A 16,538-nucleotide genomic window follows, 5' to 3' on the forward strand; every position below is an offset into this window, starting at 1 on the left:
TACACTGGAACCCTGCGTTGGGAGGTCTGTCTTGCTCGCCCCGTTGTTCCTCCCAGTTTATCTGCATACGAATGTGGGACTGCGAAATCCAAAATCCATTGCCTCACCTTGCCTGTGCCCTCTGTGCCTGGCTGCCTTTCTCTGCCCCTCCTGCTGGTCTGGGTGAATGTTTCTTCTTTAACACTTCGGTTGTGGGACTGCCATATAGTTTGATTTTCTTTCAGTTCTGGTTGTTTTTTGTTTTTAAATTTGTTGTTGTCCTTCTTTTGGTTGTGCGAGGTGGCACAGTGTGCCTACTCAAGCCTCCATTTTGGCTGGAAGTTCTAAAGCCTCACAATCCTTTTCTTCACTTGGTGATTTCTTAGAGTGTAAATGAAAGGGTTCAACAAGAGAGTAACTCAAGTAATGAGCACAGCTGCTCCTTTGTTTAAAGCACCTTCTTCTTTGCGGAAGGATTGATGTACATAAACATGCAGGTGCCATAAGAGAGGGAGATGACAATCAAGTGGGAGGAACAAGTGGAAAAAGCCTTTGTCCTTTGTTGGGCAGAAGGAATCCTCAGAATGGTCCTAATAATGTATGTATAAGAAAGTGTCACCAGTATCAGTGTAACCACCAGAGTCACAACAGCCAAGAAGATAACCACCAGTTCTAAGAGGCTTGTGTCTGAGCAGGCAAGCTCCAGGAGGGGCCCGTAGTCACAGTAATAGTGATTCAGCACATTGGAGGCACAGAAATCCACCTGGCTCATCAGGAAGATTGGGGCTAAGATAGCCAGGAGTCCCCCCAGCCAGGAGCAGAACACGAGTTGTATGCAGACTCTACTGTTCATCAGGGTCATGTAATGTAGGGGTTTGCAGATGGCCACATAGCGATCATAGGACATAGAGGCCAGGAGGTAAAACTCTGTTGCCCCAAGGAATATTGCAAAAAAATATTGAATCAAGCATCCAGCAAAGCTGATGGCTTTATCTCCTGTTGTCACACTGGTCAGAAATCTGGGAATGAAAATGGAAGTGAAGAAAATTTCTAGGAAGGAAAAATTTCGGAGGAAGAAATACATGGGGGTCTGGAGGTGGGGATCTACCAGTGTGAGTATGATGATGGTCAGATTTCCTAGGACACTTAGCATGTATGTGAGAAACATAAAGATGAATATCATGACCTGGACCTCAGGTTCATTGGTGAGGCCCAACAGAATAAACTCAGTGAGCATGGTCCTGTTTTTCATTGTTGACTTTCAGTAGATCTAAAAGGAAAAGATGAGGATGACAAAAACTGAATTTCTCAGGGTAGGAGAGATAAAGCTGATTGTAACCAACAGAATCAGGTCATATACTGCAATATTCTCCATCCAATTGGCTCAAGCCAGTTTCCCATTGGACTGGGCTAGGCTCCATGGAAGCCCCATGTCCTCTATATAAGTAACATTTTCTTAAAGTCTTGTCATTCCTTAAGTCCATCTATTCCTGCATTCATAACAGAATATGTTGGGAACCACCCTGCCTGGTATCAGAAGGTGTAACCCCCGCCTATGCTAAGGCTAAGGGAACACCCTTGGAACCATAAGCCAGCAAGGAGACAAGCTTATCTCCCTGGCAGAAGCGCTGCTTCTGTTGCTTCATTCATAACTGAACCCCAAAGCTTGGTCGGTTAGCCAATGACGGGTAAGATTCCCCAAGGGGGGAATGACCTCAGACAGGCATGATCACGTGGGAGGCCCCCAAAAGAAGGACTTTGGGGGCTATGGCAAAAGGGAGTGATGGACTCTCGCCCTTCGACATTGACATAGCCTGAGTCCTCATTGTCTGGGAGAAAATCTCCTTATCTCTTGGTTGCCTTACTTCTCTTGCTCCACCTAAGCCTGAAACAATGACAGGGTGGTACTGCCCTGTGCTGGAAAGGGCAGATTCCCTGGGTGATCAGACCTAAGAAAGAACATGTAAATTCCTGTGAAACTTTCTTTGTTTAGAATACTCTCAGTTGAATGAGAAGGGTCCAAGGAGGAAGTTAGTTTGTTCCTTAAAATCTTACAGCTCTTTGACCCTGACTCAAAATAGACCCTTGGAGTTCCTTGTTACCTATCATTTGATCCTTACTTCCTCAAAATGAGTAATGTGCTTTACCTGAATTCTTATGCAAAACAAACCCAGTAAAAGCCGGTTTGGACAGTAAATCAGTGTGCTCCCCACTAGAGGGGGTGGCTGTTCCGTCCCTACTTCTCCACAGAAACTAGTCTGTTTCTGTGCATGTTTATTCCTCACATTTTGATGAACCATCCGCAGTGTTCCATGATCACTGCTGGCCAGTGACCCATGCATCAGCTGGCGCCCATACTACAGAATAATGATTTTTTTTTCAGAAGAATATGTTTGAATTTACACTTTCCTCCTAAAATCTTTAGGAAATCTCCACATTTAAATCACTTTTCTCTGACTCTTACCAATCTCTCCTACTTCTAAGCTTTTGGTAGAAATATCTGTATCTGATTCTGTTTTGTGTGTTTTATTTTGCCTTCCCTGTGCTTTTTTCCCTTTCTGAACTTTCTTCTCCTCTCTGTACTATTTGATACTTCACTGGATATCTGCCGTTGGTCCTCATTTCCATTATTGTTCCCATCTCTGACTTGTTTCATGCACCAAAAGGAGTTTCCCCACACAGATAATGCTGAAGATTTTGATTACTATTTTCTATACCTTTGCTTCTTTTGTGGGATAAATTTGTAATAGGACTTTAGAACTTGGTTCAATACTATCTCGTTTTCCATTGTGAGGTTTTTTGTCTACATAAACAAGGCTCAGGCATCAATAAATCATATTAATGATCATTTGTATATGTTTCTCTGTCACATTCAGTCTCCTGGGCACTAATTTTGGATATATCTTTGAGAAGAGAGATCTGGAGAGATTTATAGGCAGCATCTCAGAGTGAATTTTGCTCCAGTCTTAAAGAGTCCTCAGTGGCAAACTAAGGATCACAATTTATTATGCCTGAAACTTTCTTATTCTCTATTTCTGTCATGCAGAAATCAGGAAGAGGGAGATGCATGTTTCTGACAATGAGTCTTTGTAGATAAATTGGTAATCGCTAAGGAAGGAAACTTTTGTGGTGGTATTTTGTGTGCACATTTCGGTTTTTCTTGATTGAGGGAAAAACAATTCACATGCATATGAGTTAGAAAAATCATCCTCACAATCACTCCTGTCAATCTCCCCATTATTCCATACAGCTTTTGAAGATACTAGGTGATGTTGGACATTGACGTGAATCCCCTACAACCCTCCCTTCCCTGTTTGTACTAACCTGTGGTCTTTGGCAAGTACTGCATTTTCATCCAGATTTTCACAATTGATTGAGTTAATGATCCAGATTTATGGAATAACATCTGTGACTTTAAAAACATACAGTGCTACTTCTGGCCAAGGCAGAGGCATAGATAGACACACTGTACTTTCTTGCACAACCAAAATGAGGAGAACAAACATTTAGAAACAAAAAAACAACCAGTACTGATAGAAAATGGAACTGTATGGCAGTGTGACACAAAGGAGTTAAATAGGAAATAATCATCCAGAGTGGAAGGAGGGGCAGAGTGGGGCAGCTGGGTGGAGAGGACTTGCAGCTAAGTGGTGGCTGGTGGACCCCAGGTGCTCAAGGTGGAAGCGGGGGCAGACCCAGTGAGGTGATGGATTGTGGAGGGGCTTGGCACACAAGGTTGCTGGCAGACCTAGCGGTTACAGATTTGCACACAGATAAACCAGGCCAAACTGGGGAGTGAGACAGACCTCACAATCCAGGAGTCCAGTGCAGAGAAATAAAGCCTCAGAACACCTGTGGGGGTTGAGGTTCCAGGATAGACTCCTGGCCTCACAGGAGAGTTCATTGGAGAGACCCACAGAGTTCTAGAACATACACAAATCCACCAACCCACGAATCAGCATCAGAGGGGCCCAGTTTGCTTGGGGGAAGTAGCGGAAGTGACTGAAATCTGGCAGGGAGCTGAGCAAGCACGACTGTTCCCTCTGAGACATCTCCCTCACGTACTGTGTCACAACCCAGTGATGAGGGTTGCCCTGCCCTGGTGAACACATAAGGCTCTGCCCCTCACTACATAACAGGTGCATCAAGACAAAAAAAATTGCCAAACTGAAAGGACAGATAAAAGCTCCAGAAATAATACAACCAAGTGAGGAAGAGATTGCCAACCTATCAGATGCACAGTTCAAAACACTGGTAATCAGGATGTTCACACAATTGGTTGAATTTTGTCACAAATTAGATGAACAAATGAAGGCTACCCTAAGTGAAATAAAGGAAAATGTACAGGGAACCAATAGTGATGGGAAGGAAACTGGTTCTCACATCAATGGAGTGGACTAGAAGGAAGAAAGAACCAACCAAAGAGAAAAGAATAAAGAAACAAGACTTCAAAAAAAATGAGAGGTCTAGGAACCTCCAGGGCATCTTGAAACGTTCTGTTACAGGGTGCAGCCAAGAGGGGGGACCCCAAATGGGCATTTGAAATGGGGTCCAGAACTTAAGGTGTCCAGGAGATTTTAAGATGTCTCCATCCCCCCACCCAGGGTGTGGGTTGGGGGAAGGGACAAATGGAGCAAGGCCATTGAGATCTGTTTTGCATAGCAACAGCCTTGCAGCTACCCTCTGGCGTGGTCATTTAACATATCTATAGCCTTTGGCTGGTCGCTTAGATATGTTAAATAGCTGTGATCATCTCTGAGCCAGGGGAATGAAAGTAACTTCCCCACCAACACGTGACTGGGGGCAGATCCCCCAAGCTACAGCGCCTGCGTGGGAGCTCAGAGAAGATTGGCTCCAGGACATGGGCCACACCTGCCCAGACTCAAGATGGCAGCCAGTAAAGCTGGAAGGATATGAATTCTGGCAAGTGAAGCTGAGTGGGGGAGGAGTCGGAAATGAGGCTGCAGAGGAAGATTGGCCTCGAGGATTTAAAACCCAGACTTGGCGGCCATTAGGAGAGAGAACCACGCAGCTTTGGCAGAGTGAGGACTCTCCCTTCCCGCAGCCATAGAAGAGAGAACTATGCGTCTTTAACAGAGTGGAGAACCATGTGCAGCCCTGAGAAGGAGAGCCATGTGCAGCACTGAGGAGGTGAACCATGTGCAGCCTTGAGAGGGAGAGAACCATGCGCAGCCCTGAGAGAGAGAGAACCACGCGGCTTTGACAGAGTGGGGACTCTCCCCTTCCCGCAGCCCTGAAAAAGAGAACCATGCTGCTTTAAGAAAGAGAACCACGCGGCTTTGGCAGAGTGAGGACTCTCCCTTCCCGCAGCCATAGGAAAGAGAACCACGCGGCCTTGACAGAGTGGAGACTCCTGCAGCCCTGAAAGGGAGAACCACGAGGCCTGGACAGAGCGGGGACCCCTGCAGCTTTAGAAGGGGAACCACCACCTGGTTTTAGCAGAGATCCTGGTGACTCAGCCGAGGATGCCGGGAACCCAGGGAGGTCTCCCAGTCGAGAAGGAGGACTAACTAAGAACCAGAGGACTGCCTGAGCCATGGACTTCATTTTCCTTCCCTGAGATACGGTACTCTGGACTGGGCAAAGGGGGAAGGAAGGAAGGACTGTGTGTGTTTGTGGGTGTTTTGGGGGGACTTTGGGATTTTTGATAAAGACATTAGGTCACTACTTTAAGTTTGTATAGCATTAAATAAACATTTCCTTTCCTTTTCACGAATCTCTGGCATTGAGAGATGTCTTTCCTCGGGCGGCGGACATAACGGACCCGGGGCCTTCTTTCAATAATAGTATATTGTCTCAGGCCCCCCTTGTTCGTTCTGTAACAGTTCCAACATCCGAATTATAGGCGTCCCAGAAGGAGAAGAGGAAGAGCAACACATGGAAAAGTTATTTGAACAAATAATAAAGTAGAACTTCCCCAATCTCGCAAAGGAAATAGACTTCCAGGAAGTCCAGGAAGCTCAGAAAGTCCCAAAGAAGATGGACTCAAGGAGGAACACACCAAGGCACATTGTAATTACATTATCCAAGATTAAAATGAAGGAGAGAATCTTAGAAGCAACAAGAGATAATGGGACAGTAACCTACAAAGGAGTTCCCATCAGACTCTCAGCTGATTTCTCAAAAGAGATCTTACAGGCAAGAAGGGACTGGAAAGAAGTATTTCAAGTCATGAAAGGGAAGGGCCTACATCCCAGATTGCTCTATCCAGCAAAGCTTTTATTTATAATGGAAAGGCAGATAAAGTGCTTCTCAGATAAGGTCAAGTTCATGGAGTTAATCATCACCAAGCCATTATTATATGAAATGTTAAAGCGATTTTTCTAAGAAAAAGAAGATAAAAAACATGTACAGTTAAATGACAGCAAACTCACAATTATTACCAATTACACTAAAACAAAAACAAAAACAAACTAAACAAACAACTAGAACAGAAACAGAATCACAGAAATCGAGATCACATGGACCCTTAGCAACAGGGTAGTGGGAGGAGGAGAGAGGGGTAAAAGATATAGAGAATAAGTAGCATAGATGCTAGGTAGAAAATGGACAGGGGGAGGGTAAGAATATTATGGGGAATGGAGAAGCTAAAGAATTTATAAGTGGCACAAGAACAGGAGCTAAAGGGGGGAATGTAGGTGGGAGAGGGTGTGCAGGATGGAGGAGAATGAAGGGGGTAAAATGGGAAAACTGTAATAGCATAATCAATAAACTATATTGAAAATGCAATGAAGAATTGTCTAATATTGAAAAAAACCCCACGAAGTGATCATGTCCTCAACAATTGGAATCACTGCAGTGGGCTGTTTATCTTATTTTCCTAAGGCGTAAAACAAAGGTGAAATATGCCACATGAGTCTTGGAATATTATACAATGTAACATGTTTTATATTGGCTCCACATTCATAGTCTATCATTTTGTTCATGGGAGTAACCAACTTTGTGGGGCTTACCTAGGGAAGGAAGTATATTATCTTTCATTCTATGAATCCAATCCAGAATGAAAGCATAGTTTCTGAGAGACACAGTCCTTTGCATGCATAATAGAAAAGGGAAACATATCAGCTACCCCTCCTCTAGCAATGACAGAATTAGAAGAGAGGACTTTAACAGACTTAAAGTTCCTCAGTATTTCTGCTTTAAGAGGAATTATTGTGAAGTCCTTAAAAGGGAGGGTATGAACTTTGCAGAGTCTATTAGCCAGAGAGACATGGGTTTTTATCTGCTTAAACTTTTTTTTTTAAATCATTGTTCAACTACACTTTTCTCCCTTTTACTCCCATTCCAGCCCACTCACCCATCCCTTCCCACTTCCCTACCAGTATCACCCTCCCCCTAGTTTTTGTCCATGTGTCCTTTAAATTTTTTCCTGTAAACTCTTCCCATTCTCCCATGAAATTCCCTCTTCTCTCCCATCTGGTCATTGTCAACCTGTCCTCTATTTCAGTATGTTTTACTATATTTTGCTTGTTTCTTTGTTTTGTTGTTTAGGTTCCTGTTAAAGGTGAGATCCTATGGTATTTGTCTTTCACTGCCTGGCTTGTTTCGCTTAGCATAATGCTTTCCAGCTCCATCCAAGCTGTTGCAAAGGGTAGAAGCTCCTTCTTTCTCTCTGCTGCATAGAATTCCATTGTGTAAATGTACCATATCCATTCATTTACTGATGGGCATCTAGTTTGCTTCCAGCACTTAGCTATTATAAATGGTGCTGCTATGAACATTGGGGTGCAAAGGTTCTTTTTTTATTAGTGTTTTAGTGTTCTTAGGATATAGTCCCAGCAGTGGAATTGCAGGGTCAAAAGGCAGATTCATTTTTAGTTTTCTGAGGAAGTTCCATAATGTTTTCCATAGTGGTTGTACCAGTCTGCAGTCCCACCAACAGTGCACTAGGGTCCCCTTTTCTCCACAACCTCTCCAACACTTGTTCATTGCTTTGTTTATGATGGCCATTCTGACTGGTGTGAAGTGGTATCTCATTGTGGTTTTAATTTGCATCTCTCTGATTGCTAGCAATATTGAACATTGTTTCATGTGTCTTTGGATCCTCTGTATGTCCTCGGAGAAGTGTCTGTTCAAGTCCTTTTCCCATTTAGTAATTGGGTTGCTTGTCTTGTCTGAGGTATTGACACGATCACTGGCCTGCAGTGATCAAGGAACGCTGCGGATGGATCATCAACACGCAAGAAAAACATACACAGAGACAACCAAGTCCTGTGGGGAAGTAGGAAGAAAATGGCCACTCTCTCTTTGGTGGGGAGAGTGCCCCCGTTCCCCCACCAGAGAGGCATTTTATTGGTTTCATTTGCATAAGAATTCAGGTAAAGCTCATTACTCGTTGCTAGGAAGTAAGGATCAAACAATAGATAACAAGGAAGTATGAGGGCCTATTTTGAGTCAGGGTCAAAGAGCTGTAAAACTTTAAGGAACAAACTTACTTCTTCCTTGGACCCTTACCATTCAACTGAGAGCATTCTAAACAAAGCAGGTTTCAAAGGATTTTACATATTCTTTCTTAGGCCTGATTACCTGGGGAACCCGCCATTTCCAGCACAGAGCTATACCACCCTTTGTCATTGTTTCAGGCTTAGGTGGAGCAAGGGAACTAAGGCAGCCAAGAGATAAGGAAATTTTCTCCCAGACGGTGAGGACTCAGGCTATGTCAAAGCCAAGGGGCGAGGGTCCATCACCCCCTTTTGCTATAGCCCCCAAAGTCCCTCCTTGGGTGCCTCCCACATGATTGTGTCTGTCTTAGATTGTTCCCCCCTTGGGGAAACTTACCCATAATTGGCTAACCGACCAAGCATTGGGAGTCAGTTATGAAAGAAGCAGCGCTCCTGCCAGGCCAGGGAGATAAGCTTTTGTGTCCTTGCTGGATTACGGTCCAAGGTCACTTCCTCAGCCTTAGCCTAGGCGGGGGTTACAGCTTCTGATATCAGGCAGGGTGGTTCCCAACAAGGTATCATTGGCAAATATGTTTCCCCATACAGTTGGTTCTCTTTTTATTTTTATACTGTTTTCTTTAGCTGTGCAGAAACTTTTTGTTTTGATGAGGTCCCATTTGTTTATTCTTTCCTTTATGTCCCTTGCTCTAGGGGACCTGTCGGTAAAAATGTTTCTGCGTGAAATATCTGAGATTTTCCTACCTACGTTCTCCTCTAGGACTTTAATTGTGTCACAGTTTATATTTAAGTCTTTTATTCACCTTGAATTTATTTTTGTATAAGGTGTAAGTTGGTGCTCGAGTTTCATTTTTTTTGCACGTGGCTGTGCAGTTCTCCCAGCACCATTTGTTGAAAAGGCTATTTTTACTCCATTTTATGTTGCTACCTCCTTTGTCAAATATTAATTGACCATAGAGTCTTGGGTTTATTTCTGGGCTCTCTGTTTTGTTCCATTGGTCTATGTGCCTGTTTTTATGCCAGTACCAGGCTGTTTTGATTACAGTTGCCTTGTAGTATAGTTTAGTGTCGGGTATTGTGATCCCTCCTACTTTACTCTTCTTTCTCAAAATTGCAGCAGCTATTCAGGGTCGTTTATAATTCCATATAAATTTTTGGAGTGTTTGTTCTATGTCTGTGAAATATGCCATTGGTACTTTAATAGGAATTGCATTGAATGTGTAAATTGCTTTGGGTAGTATGGACATTTTGATGATATTAATTCTTCCAATCCATGAACACAGTATATGTTTCCATTTGTTTGTGTCTTCCTTGATTTCTTTCTTCAGTGTTGTGTAGTTTTCTGAATACAGGTCTTTTACTTCTTTGGTTAGGTTTATTCCTAGATATTTTATTTTTTCTTTTTGCTATTTCAAATGGGATTTTTTTCCTTGATCTCTGCTTCTGCTGTTTCATTGTTGGTGTATAGAAATGCCTTTGATTTCTGGATATTGACTTTGTATCCCGCTGTTTTGCCAAATTCATTTATTAGGTCAAGCAGTTTTTTGCTAGAGTCTATAGGATTTTCTATGTATACTATCATGTCATCTGCAAACAGTGACAGTTTTGTTTCCTCCTTTCCGATCTGAATGCCTTTTATTTCTTTTTCTTGTCTGATTGCTGTGGCTAAAACTTCCAGTACTATATTGAATAGAAGTGGTGAAAGTGGACAGCCTTGTCTTGTTCCTGATCTTAATGGAAAAGGTTTTAATTTTTTGTCCATTGAGAATTATGTTGGCTGAAGGTCTCTCATATATGGCCTTTATTATGTTGAGGAATGCTCCCTCTATTCCCATTTTGCTGAGTGTTTTTATCATGAATGGGTGCTGTACCTTATCAAATGCTTTTTCTGCATCAATTGATATGATCATGTGGTTTTTTTGTCTTTGCTTTTGTTTATGTGATGTATTACATTTACTGACTTGCGAATATTTGAACCATCCTTGCATCCCTGGAATGAATCCCACTTGGTCATGGTGTATAATCCTTTTCATGTATTGTTGGATGCGGTTTGCCAGTATTTTGTTGAGGATTTTAGCGTCAATGTTCATCAGTGATATTGGCCTGAAGTTTTCTTTCTTTGTTGTGTCTTTATTTGGTTTTGGAATTAGGATGATGTTGGCCTCATAAAAATGAGTTTGGGAGACTCCCATCTTTTTGGATTTTTTTGGAATAGTCTGTGAAGGATAGGGGTTAGCTCTTCCTTAAATGCTTTGTAGAATTCTCCTGTGAAACCATCTGGTCCAGGGCTTTTCTGTGTTGGGAGTTTTTTGATTACTGCTTCAATTTCTTTTTGTTGTTATTGGTCTGTTCAGGCTTTCTGCTTTCTTTTTTCATTGAGTTTTGGAAGATTATATTTTTTCTAGAAAGTTGTCCATTTCATCTAGGTTTTCAAATTTCTTGCCATACAGTTCTTCGTAGTAATTTCTTACAATCCTTTGTATTTCTGTGGTATCTGTTGTAATCTCTCCTCTTTCATTTCTGATTGTGTTTATTTGGGTCTTCTCTCTTTTTTCTTGATGAGTCTGCTTAAAGGCTTGTCTATTTTGTTTATCTTTTCAAAGAACCAGCTCTTGGATTCATTGATCCTTAGAATTGTGCTTTTAGTCTCTATGTCATTTAATTCTGCTCTGATCTTGGTTATTTTCTTCCTTCTGCTTGCTCTGGGCTGTCTTTGTTGTTGTTCCTTGAGTTCTTGTACACGTAGGGTTAGGTTGTTTGTTTGGAATGTTTCTAACCTTTTTAGGTGGGGCTGTATCGCTATGATCTTCCCTCTCAGGACTGCCTTGGCTGTGTCCCAGAAGTTTTGGGTTGTAGTGAGTTCGTTTTCATTTGTTTCCAGAAACCTTTTGATTTCTTCCCTAATGTCATTCTTGACCCATTCATTGTTTAATAGCATGCAATTTAATCTCCATGATTTTGAGTGTTTTGGGTTTATTTCCTTGGGGTTGGTTTCTAGCTTTAGTCCTTTGTGGTCTGAGAAAATGCTTGGTATGATTTCAATTTTCTTGCAATTCTTGAGGCTTGTTTTGTGTCCTATCATGTGGTCTATCTTTGAGAATGTTCCAGGTACATTTGAAAAGAATGTATATTTAGCTTCTTTTGGATGGAGGGCTCTGTTTATATCAGTAAAGTCCATTTCCTCAAGGGTATTGTTCAATGCCACAAAATCTTTGTTGATATTTTGTTTAGAAGATCTGTCCATTTTTGATAGTGGGGTGTTAAAATCTCCCACTATAATTGTGTTGCTGTCCATATCTTTCTTGAAGTCTTTTATGATTTTCTTTATGTATTTGGGTTCTCCTATGTTGGGTGCATATATATTTACAATATTTTTGTCTTCTTGGTGGATTCTTCCCTTCAGTATTATGAAATGACCTTCTGGGTCTCTCTTTATGGACCTTTTTTGGAAGTCTATTTTGTCAGATATGAGTATTGCTATCCTGGCTTTTTTTTCCTGTCCATTTGCTCGGAAGATTTGTTTCCAGCCCTTCACTTTCAGCCTGTGTAGGTCTTTTATCCTGAGGTGGGTCTCTTGTAGACAGCAGATATGTGAGTCATTTTTTCTTATCCATTCAGCTATTCTGTGTCTTTTGATTGGAGCATTTAATCCATTTACGTTTAAGGTTATTATTGATAGGTACTTATTCATTGTCTTTTATGTATGTGTGTTCCTCTCTCTCTCTCTCTCTCTGTCTCTTTCTTCTCTCCTCCTTAAAGCAGTCCTTTTAGAATCTCTTGCAGAGCTGGTTTGGTCGAGGTGTATTCTTTTAGACTTCTTTTTTTCTGGGAAGCTTCTTCTTTGGCCTTCAATCTTGATCGAGAGCCTTGCTGGATATAGTAGCCTTGGTTGCAGACCTCTGGTTCTCATTACCTGAAGTATTTCTTGCCATTCTCTTCTCGCTTGAAGTGTTTCCATTGAGAAGTCAGCTGTTAGCCTTATTGGGGCTCCCTTGTATGTTATTTCCTTCTTCTCCCTTGCTGCCTTTAAGATTCTCTCTTTGTCTTGAAATTTTGTCATTTTAATTATGATGTGCCTTGGGGTGGGTCTCTTTGGGTTCCTCTTGATTGGGACTCTCTGTGTTTCCTGGATTTGTGTGACTTTTTCTCTCGTCAAATTAGGGAAGTTCTCCTTCATTACTTGTTCAACTAGGTTTTCGATCCCTTGCTCTTCTTCTTCACCTTCTGGTATCCCTATTATACGGATATTATTACGTTTCATATTGTCTTGCGTTTCTCTTAATCCCTCCTCATTCTTTCTGAGCCTCTTTTCCTTTTCTTGCTCTTTCTGGATGCTGTTTTCTACTTTGTCCTCCAGCTCGCTAATCCGATCTTCTGCTTCATCGATCCTGCTTTTCATTGCTTCTACTGTGTTCTTCAGTTCAGAAATTGTATTCTTCATTTCCTCTTGACCTTTGTTGAGAGTTTCTATTTCCTTTTTCATGTTTATATAGTTTGCAGTGAGATTGATGTAGTTTCCCTCTAATTTCTGAAAGCTCATTGTGAGTTCATTGAACTTCCTGGTAATCATTGTTTTGAACTCACTATCTGATAGTTGGGTTGCCTCTATTTCATTTAGCATTTTTCCTGAGGCTTCCTCGTTTCCCTTCAGTTGGGGGTTGTTTCTTTGTTTTCTCATTGTTCGTGGGTTTCTTCTTTGTTCTTCTTGTTTGTTAATTTGAACTGTTCTGGTTCCCTGTATTTATGGTGTGACCTTCTGTGGTAGAATTTTTGTGTGTTTCAGTGGTGCAATCTCCTTCGTGTATCCTGGTGGTCACAGCTTCCCCTACTCTTTTTTGGGATCAGTTGGAGGAGTAAGGCAAAATGGTTTAAAACAGCAAGATAGTATACTATGATATTTACTTTAGCAGCCAGTAGAGAAGAGATGGGTTATCCTTTGGCTCCTTATAGTGTAGCCGTGATCCTCTACCACCCTATCCACGTTTTAGAAAGGATGGAAAGAAGGTAAGACTCTTATTGGGGATGAGAGGATTGTTGGATCTAGAAAGCTGTGAGGCTGTGGGAGGTCAGCTTCTAAGGTAGGGTTGGACTAAAGATTAGTATATAGGAGTAGTGAGTAAAAGAATAGAGACAACCCCCACAATAGTATAGTTCAGAAAATTGCAAAGTGGGCTGAGATCAGGTAGGGGGTATTGAGAAGTATTTACAATTGTATAGACTAGGTCTTACTAGCAGTAATAGAAAGTGACAGTCTTGTGGCAGAATCGATGAGGTCTAGATAACAAGAATAAAGAGTATAGAACCTTGAGAAGTGTATTAATGGAACACAGATGAAGGATAGTAACTTATCAACATCTTGTGCCTGAGATACCAGGGGGAACCTATCAAATGACAGTATAACCAGCCAAGCAAAGAAGATTATACAGAAAGAAAAAGAGTACCAAAATATTATTAAAATAAAAAATGTTGGAAAAGTGAGAAAAAGATAATACAAATTTACAGTAACTTGCAAGATTAAAACAAAAGGAAAGAAAAGCAGAAGATGTGGTGCAGGAGAGCTAAATTTGGAGTGGAAAGAATAATATTAGGTTGAATGGAAGAGAAACATAAGGGATTGCGATATAAAAATAATGAGAATTGAAAAAAAAGTCACATAAAACACAAGATAAAATCAGTCAACCAACAACAGCCAGAGAAACCAATAAAAACCAAACAAAACCAAAAAAACAAACAAACAACAAACAAACAAAAAACCTCTTGTTGGTTTCTAACTGGCCAGACCAGTTTTTCTGATCTTGCTAGCTTCAGCTGGCTGAGGGGCCTTTGAAATGCTTCTCTCTCTCACAACCAGAACTCAGCAAGTCTGTTAGGTACCCGGGGAGCTCCAAGACACACTGGTGCGAGAGTGTCTTCCCGATGAAGGTGCGGGAGCCCAGCGGTTTCCAGCTCCTTGTTCCCCACCAAACGGCTCTCCGACGGAATGTTGGCACCTTTCCCGGCTCTCCGGTCGGGCTGGCTGGAAATCTCTGAGACACCACTGAAGGAACGTGCCCGGCCCCTCGTCCCTCCTGGGATCGCAGCGCGCGATTCCTGCCTCCCTATGGGGCGCGAGCCGAGCGGCCGGCTTGTGCTCGCTACCACTCTGCACTTCCACCGGCCTAAAGATGCCCCTGGTCCTGTTGGCTAGAGGCTCTCACTTCTCCGCCTCTGGGCGGGATTTCATATTCCCTGGGCGATTTTTTCTCAGTCCAACTGGCCAATCTGTTCCTTCTAGCAACCCGTTCTCCCCTGGAGTTGCTCACCCCCGTATTCGGGGGAGGGAGGGAGCAGCAACTTCCCTCTCCTGGGATCCCTGGGGCAGAGCCCGAAGCACCGGGCGGGCCTGGGGTCTGCGCACCCCCAGACCCCACGCTGATTCTTGGGCCCCTTTTGTCCTGTATCCGTCTTCTTACCGTCTGGTTTTCCAGTGAGTGTAATAATTTCTGATGTCCTGCTTTCAAAAGTGATTTGGCAACCCAGCCCACTTGCTCTGCCTCTCCACCGATCCACGAGTTTCCCCCCTCTTCACAGAAGCCGAGAAAAACGCTGCCTACAGTAAGGCCGCCATCTTCCTTTCTCTCTGGATCTCTCTTTATGGACCTTTTTTGGAAGTCTGTTTTGTCTGATATGAGTATTGCTACCCCGGCTTTTTTTTCCTGTCCATTTGCTTGGAAAATTTGTTTCCATCCCTTCACTTTTAGCCTGTGCAGGTCTTTTATCTTGAGGTGGGTCTCATGTAGGCAGTATATGTGTGGGTCATGTTTTCTTATCCATTCAGCTTTTCTATGTCTTTTTATTGGTGAATGTAATCTGTTTACATTTAAGGTTATTATTGATAGGTACTTATTAATTGCCATTTATGTATGTGTGTTCCTCTCTCTCTCCCTCTTTTCCATCCTTTCCTTAAAGCAGTCCTTTAGTATCTCTTGCAGAGCTGGTTTGGTGGAGCTGTATTCTTTTAGATTTCTTTTGTCTGGGAAACTTCTTATTTGGCCTTCTATCTTGATTGAGAGCCTTGCTGGGTAAAGTAGCCTTGGTTGCAGACCTCTGGTTCTCATTATTTGGAATGTTTCTTGCCATTCTCTTCTGTCTTGGAGTGTTTCCATTGAGAAGCCAGCTGTTAGCCTTATTGGGGCTCCCTTGTATGTTACTTCCTGTTTCTCTTTTGCTGCCTTTAATATTCTCTCTTTGTCTTGGAAATTTGCCATTTTAATTATGATGTGTCTTGAGGTGGGCCTAGGGTTCCTCTTGATTGGGACTCTCTGTGTTTCCTGGAGTGTGACTTTTTCTCTCATCAAATTAGGGAAGTTTTGCATCATTACTTTTCTAAATAGGTTTTCTATTCCTTGCTCTTCTTCTTCTCCTTCTGGTATCCCTATTATATGAATATTATTACGTTTCATATTGTCTTGCATTCCTCTTAACCCCTCTTCATTTTTTCTGAGCCTCTTTTCCTTTTCTTGCTCTTTCTGGGCATTTTTTCTACTTTGTCTCCAACTCGCTGATCTCATCTTCTGCTTCATCGATCCTGCTTTTCATTCCTTCTACTGTGTTCTTGAGTTCAGAAATTGTATTATTCATTTCCTCTTGGCCCTTGTTGATAGTTTCTGTTTCCTTTTTGATGTTGATATAGTTTGTAATGAGATCGTTGTAGCTTCTCTGTAGGTTCTGGTAGCTCATTGTGAGTTCATTGAGCTTCCTGATAATCATTGCTTTGAACTCAATATCTGATAGTTGAGTTGCCTTTATTTCATTTAGTAGTCTTTCTGAGGCTTCCTCCTTTTCCTTCATTTGGGGATTGTTTCTTTGTCTTCTCATTGTTTGTGAGACTCTTCTTGTTAGCCTCTGTTTCTTAAATTGATCTGTTCTGGTTCCCTGTGATTATGGTGTGAACTTCTGTGGTAGACTACCTGTGAGATTCAGTAGTGCATTCTCCTTTATGTATCCTCGTGTTCACCCCTTCCTCCTACTCTTTTTGTGATCTGTTGGAGGAGTAAGGCAAAATGTTTTAAGACAGCAAGACAGTATGCAATGGTATTTACAGTAGCATCCAGTAAAGAAGACATGGGAGATCCTTTGGCTATGTATAGTGTTAACTGT

General features: G+C 42.1%; 1 protein-coding gene across 1 annotated transcript; it reads right to left on the reverse strand.

The window, feature by feature from the left end:
* Positions 1–323: 323 nt before the first annotated feature.
* Positions 324–1,231, reverse strand: LOC123812585 (olfactory receptor 6C4-like). Its single transcript, XM_045829367.1, is given in 2 exon segments — positions 324–448; positions 451–1,231. Coding segments are annotated over 2 exon segments (906 nt in total).
* Positions 1,232–16,538: the final 15,307 nt, after the last annotated feature.

This window comes from Phyllostomus hastatus, unplaced genomic scaffold, assembly GCF_019186645.2.
Source record: "Phyllostomus hastatus isolate PE091 unplaced genomic scaffold, TTU_PhHast_1.1 phas_scaffold_93, whole genome shotgun sequence".
Lineage (NCBI taxonomy): Eukaryota > Metazoa > Chordata > Mammalia > Chiroptera > Phyllostomidae > Phyllostomus > Phyllostomus hastatus.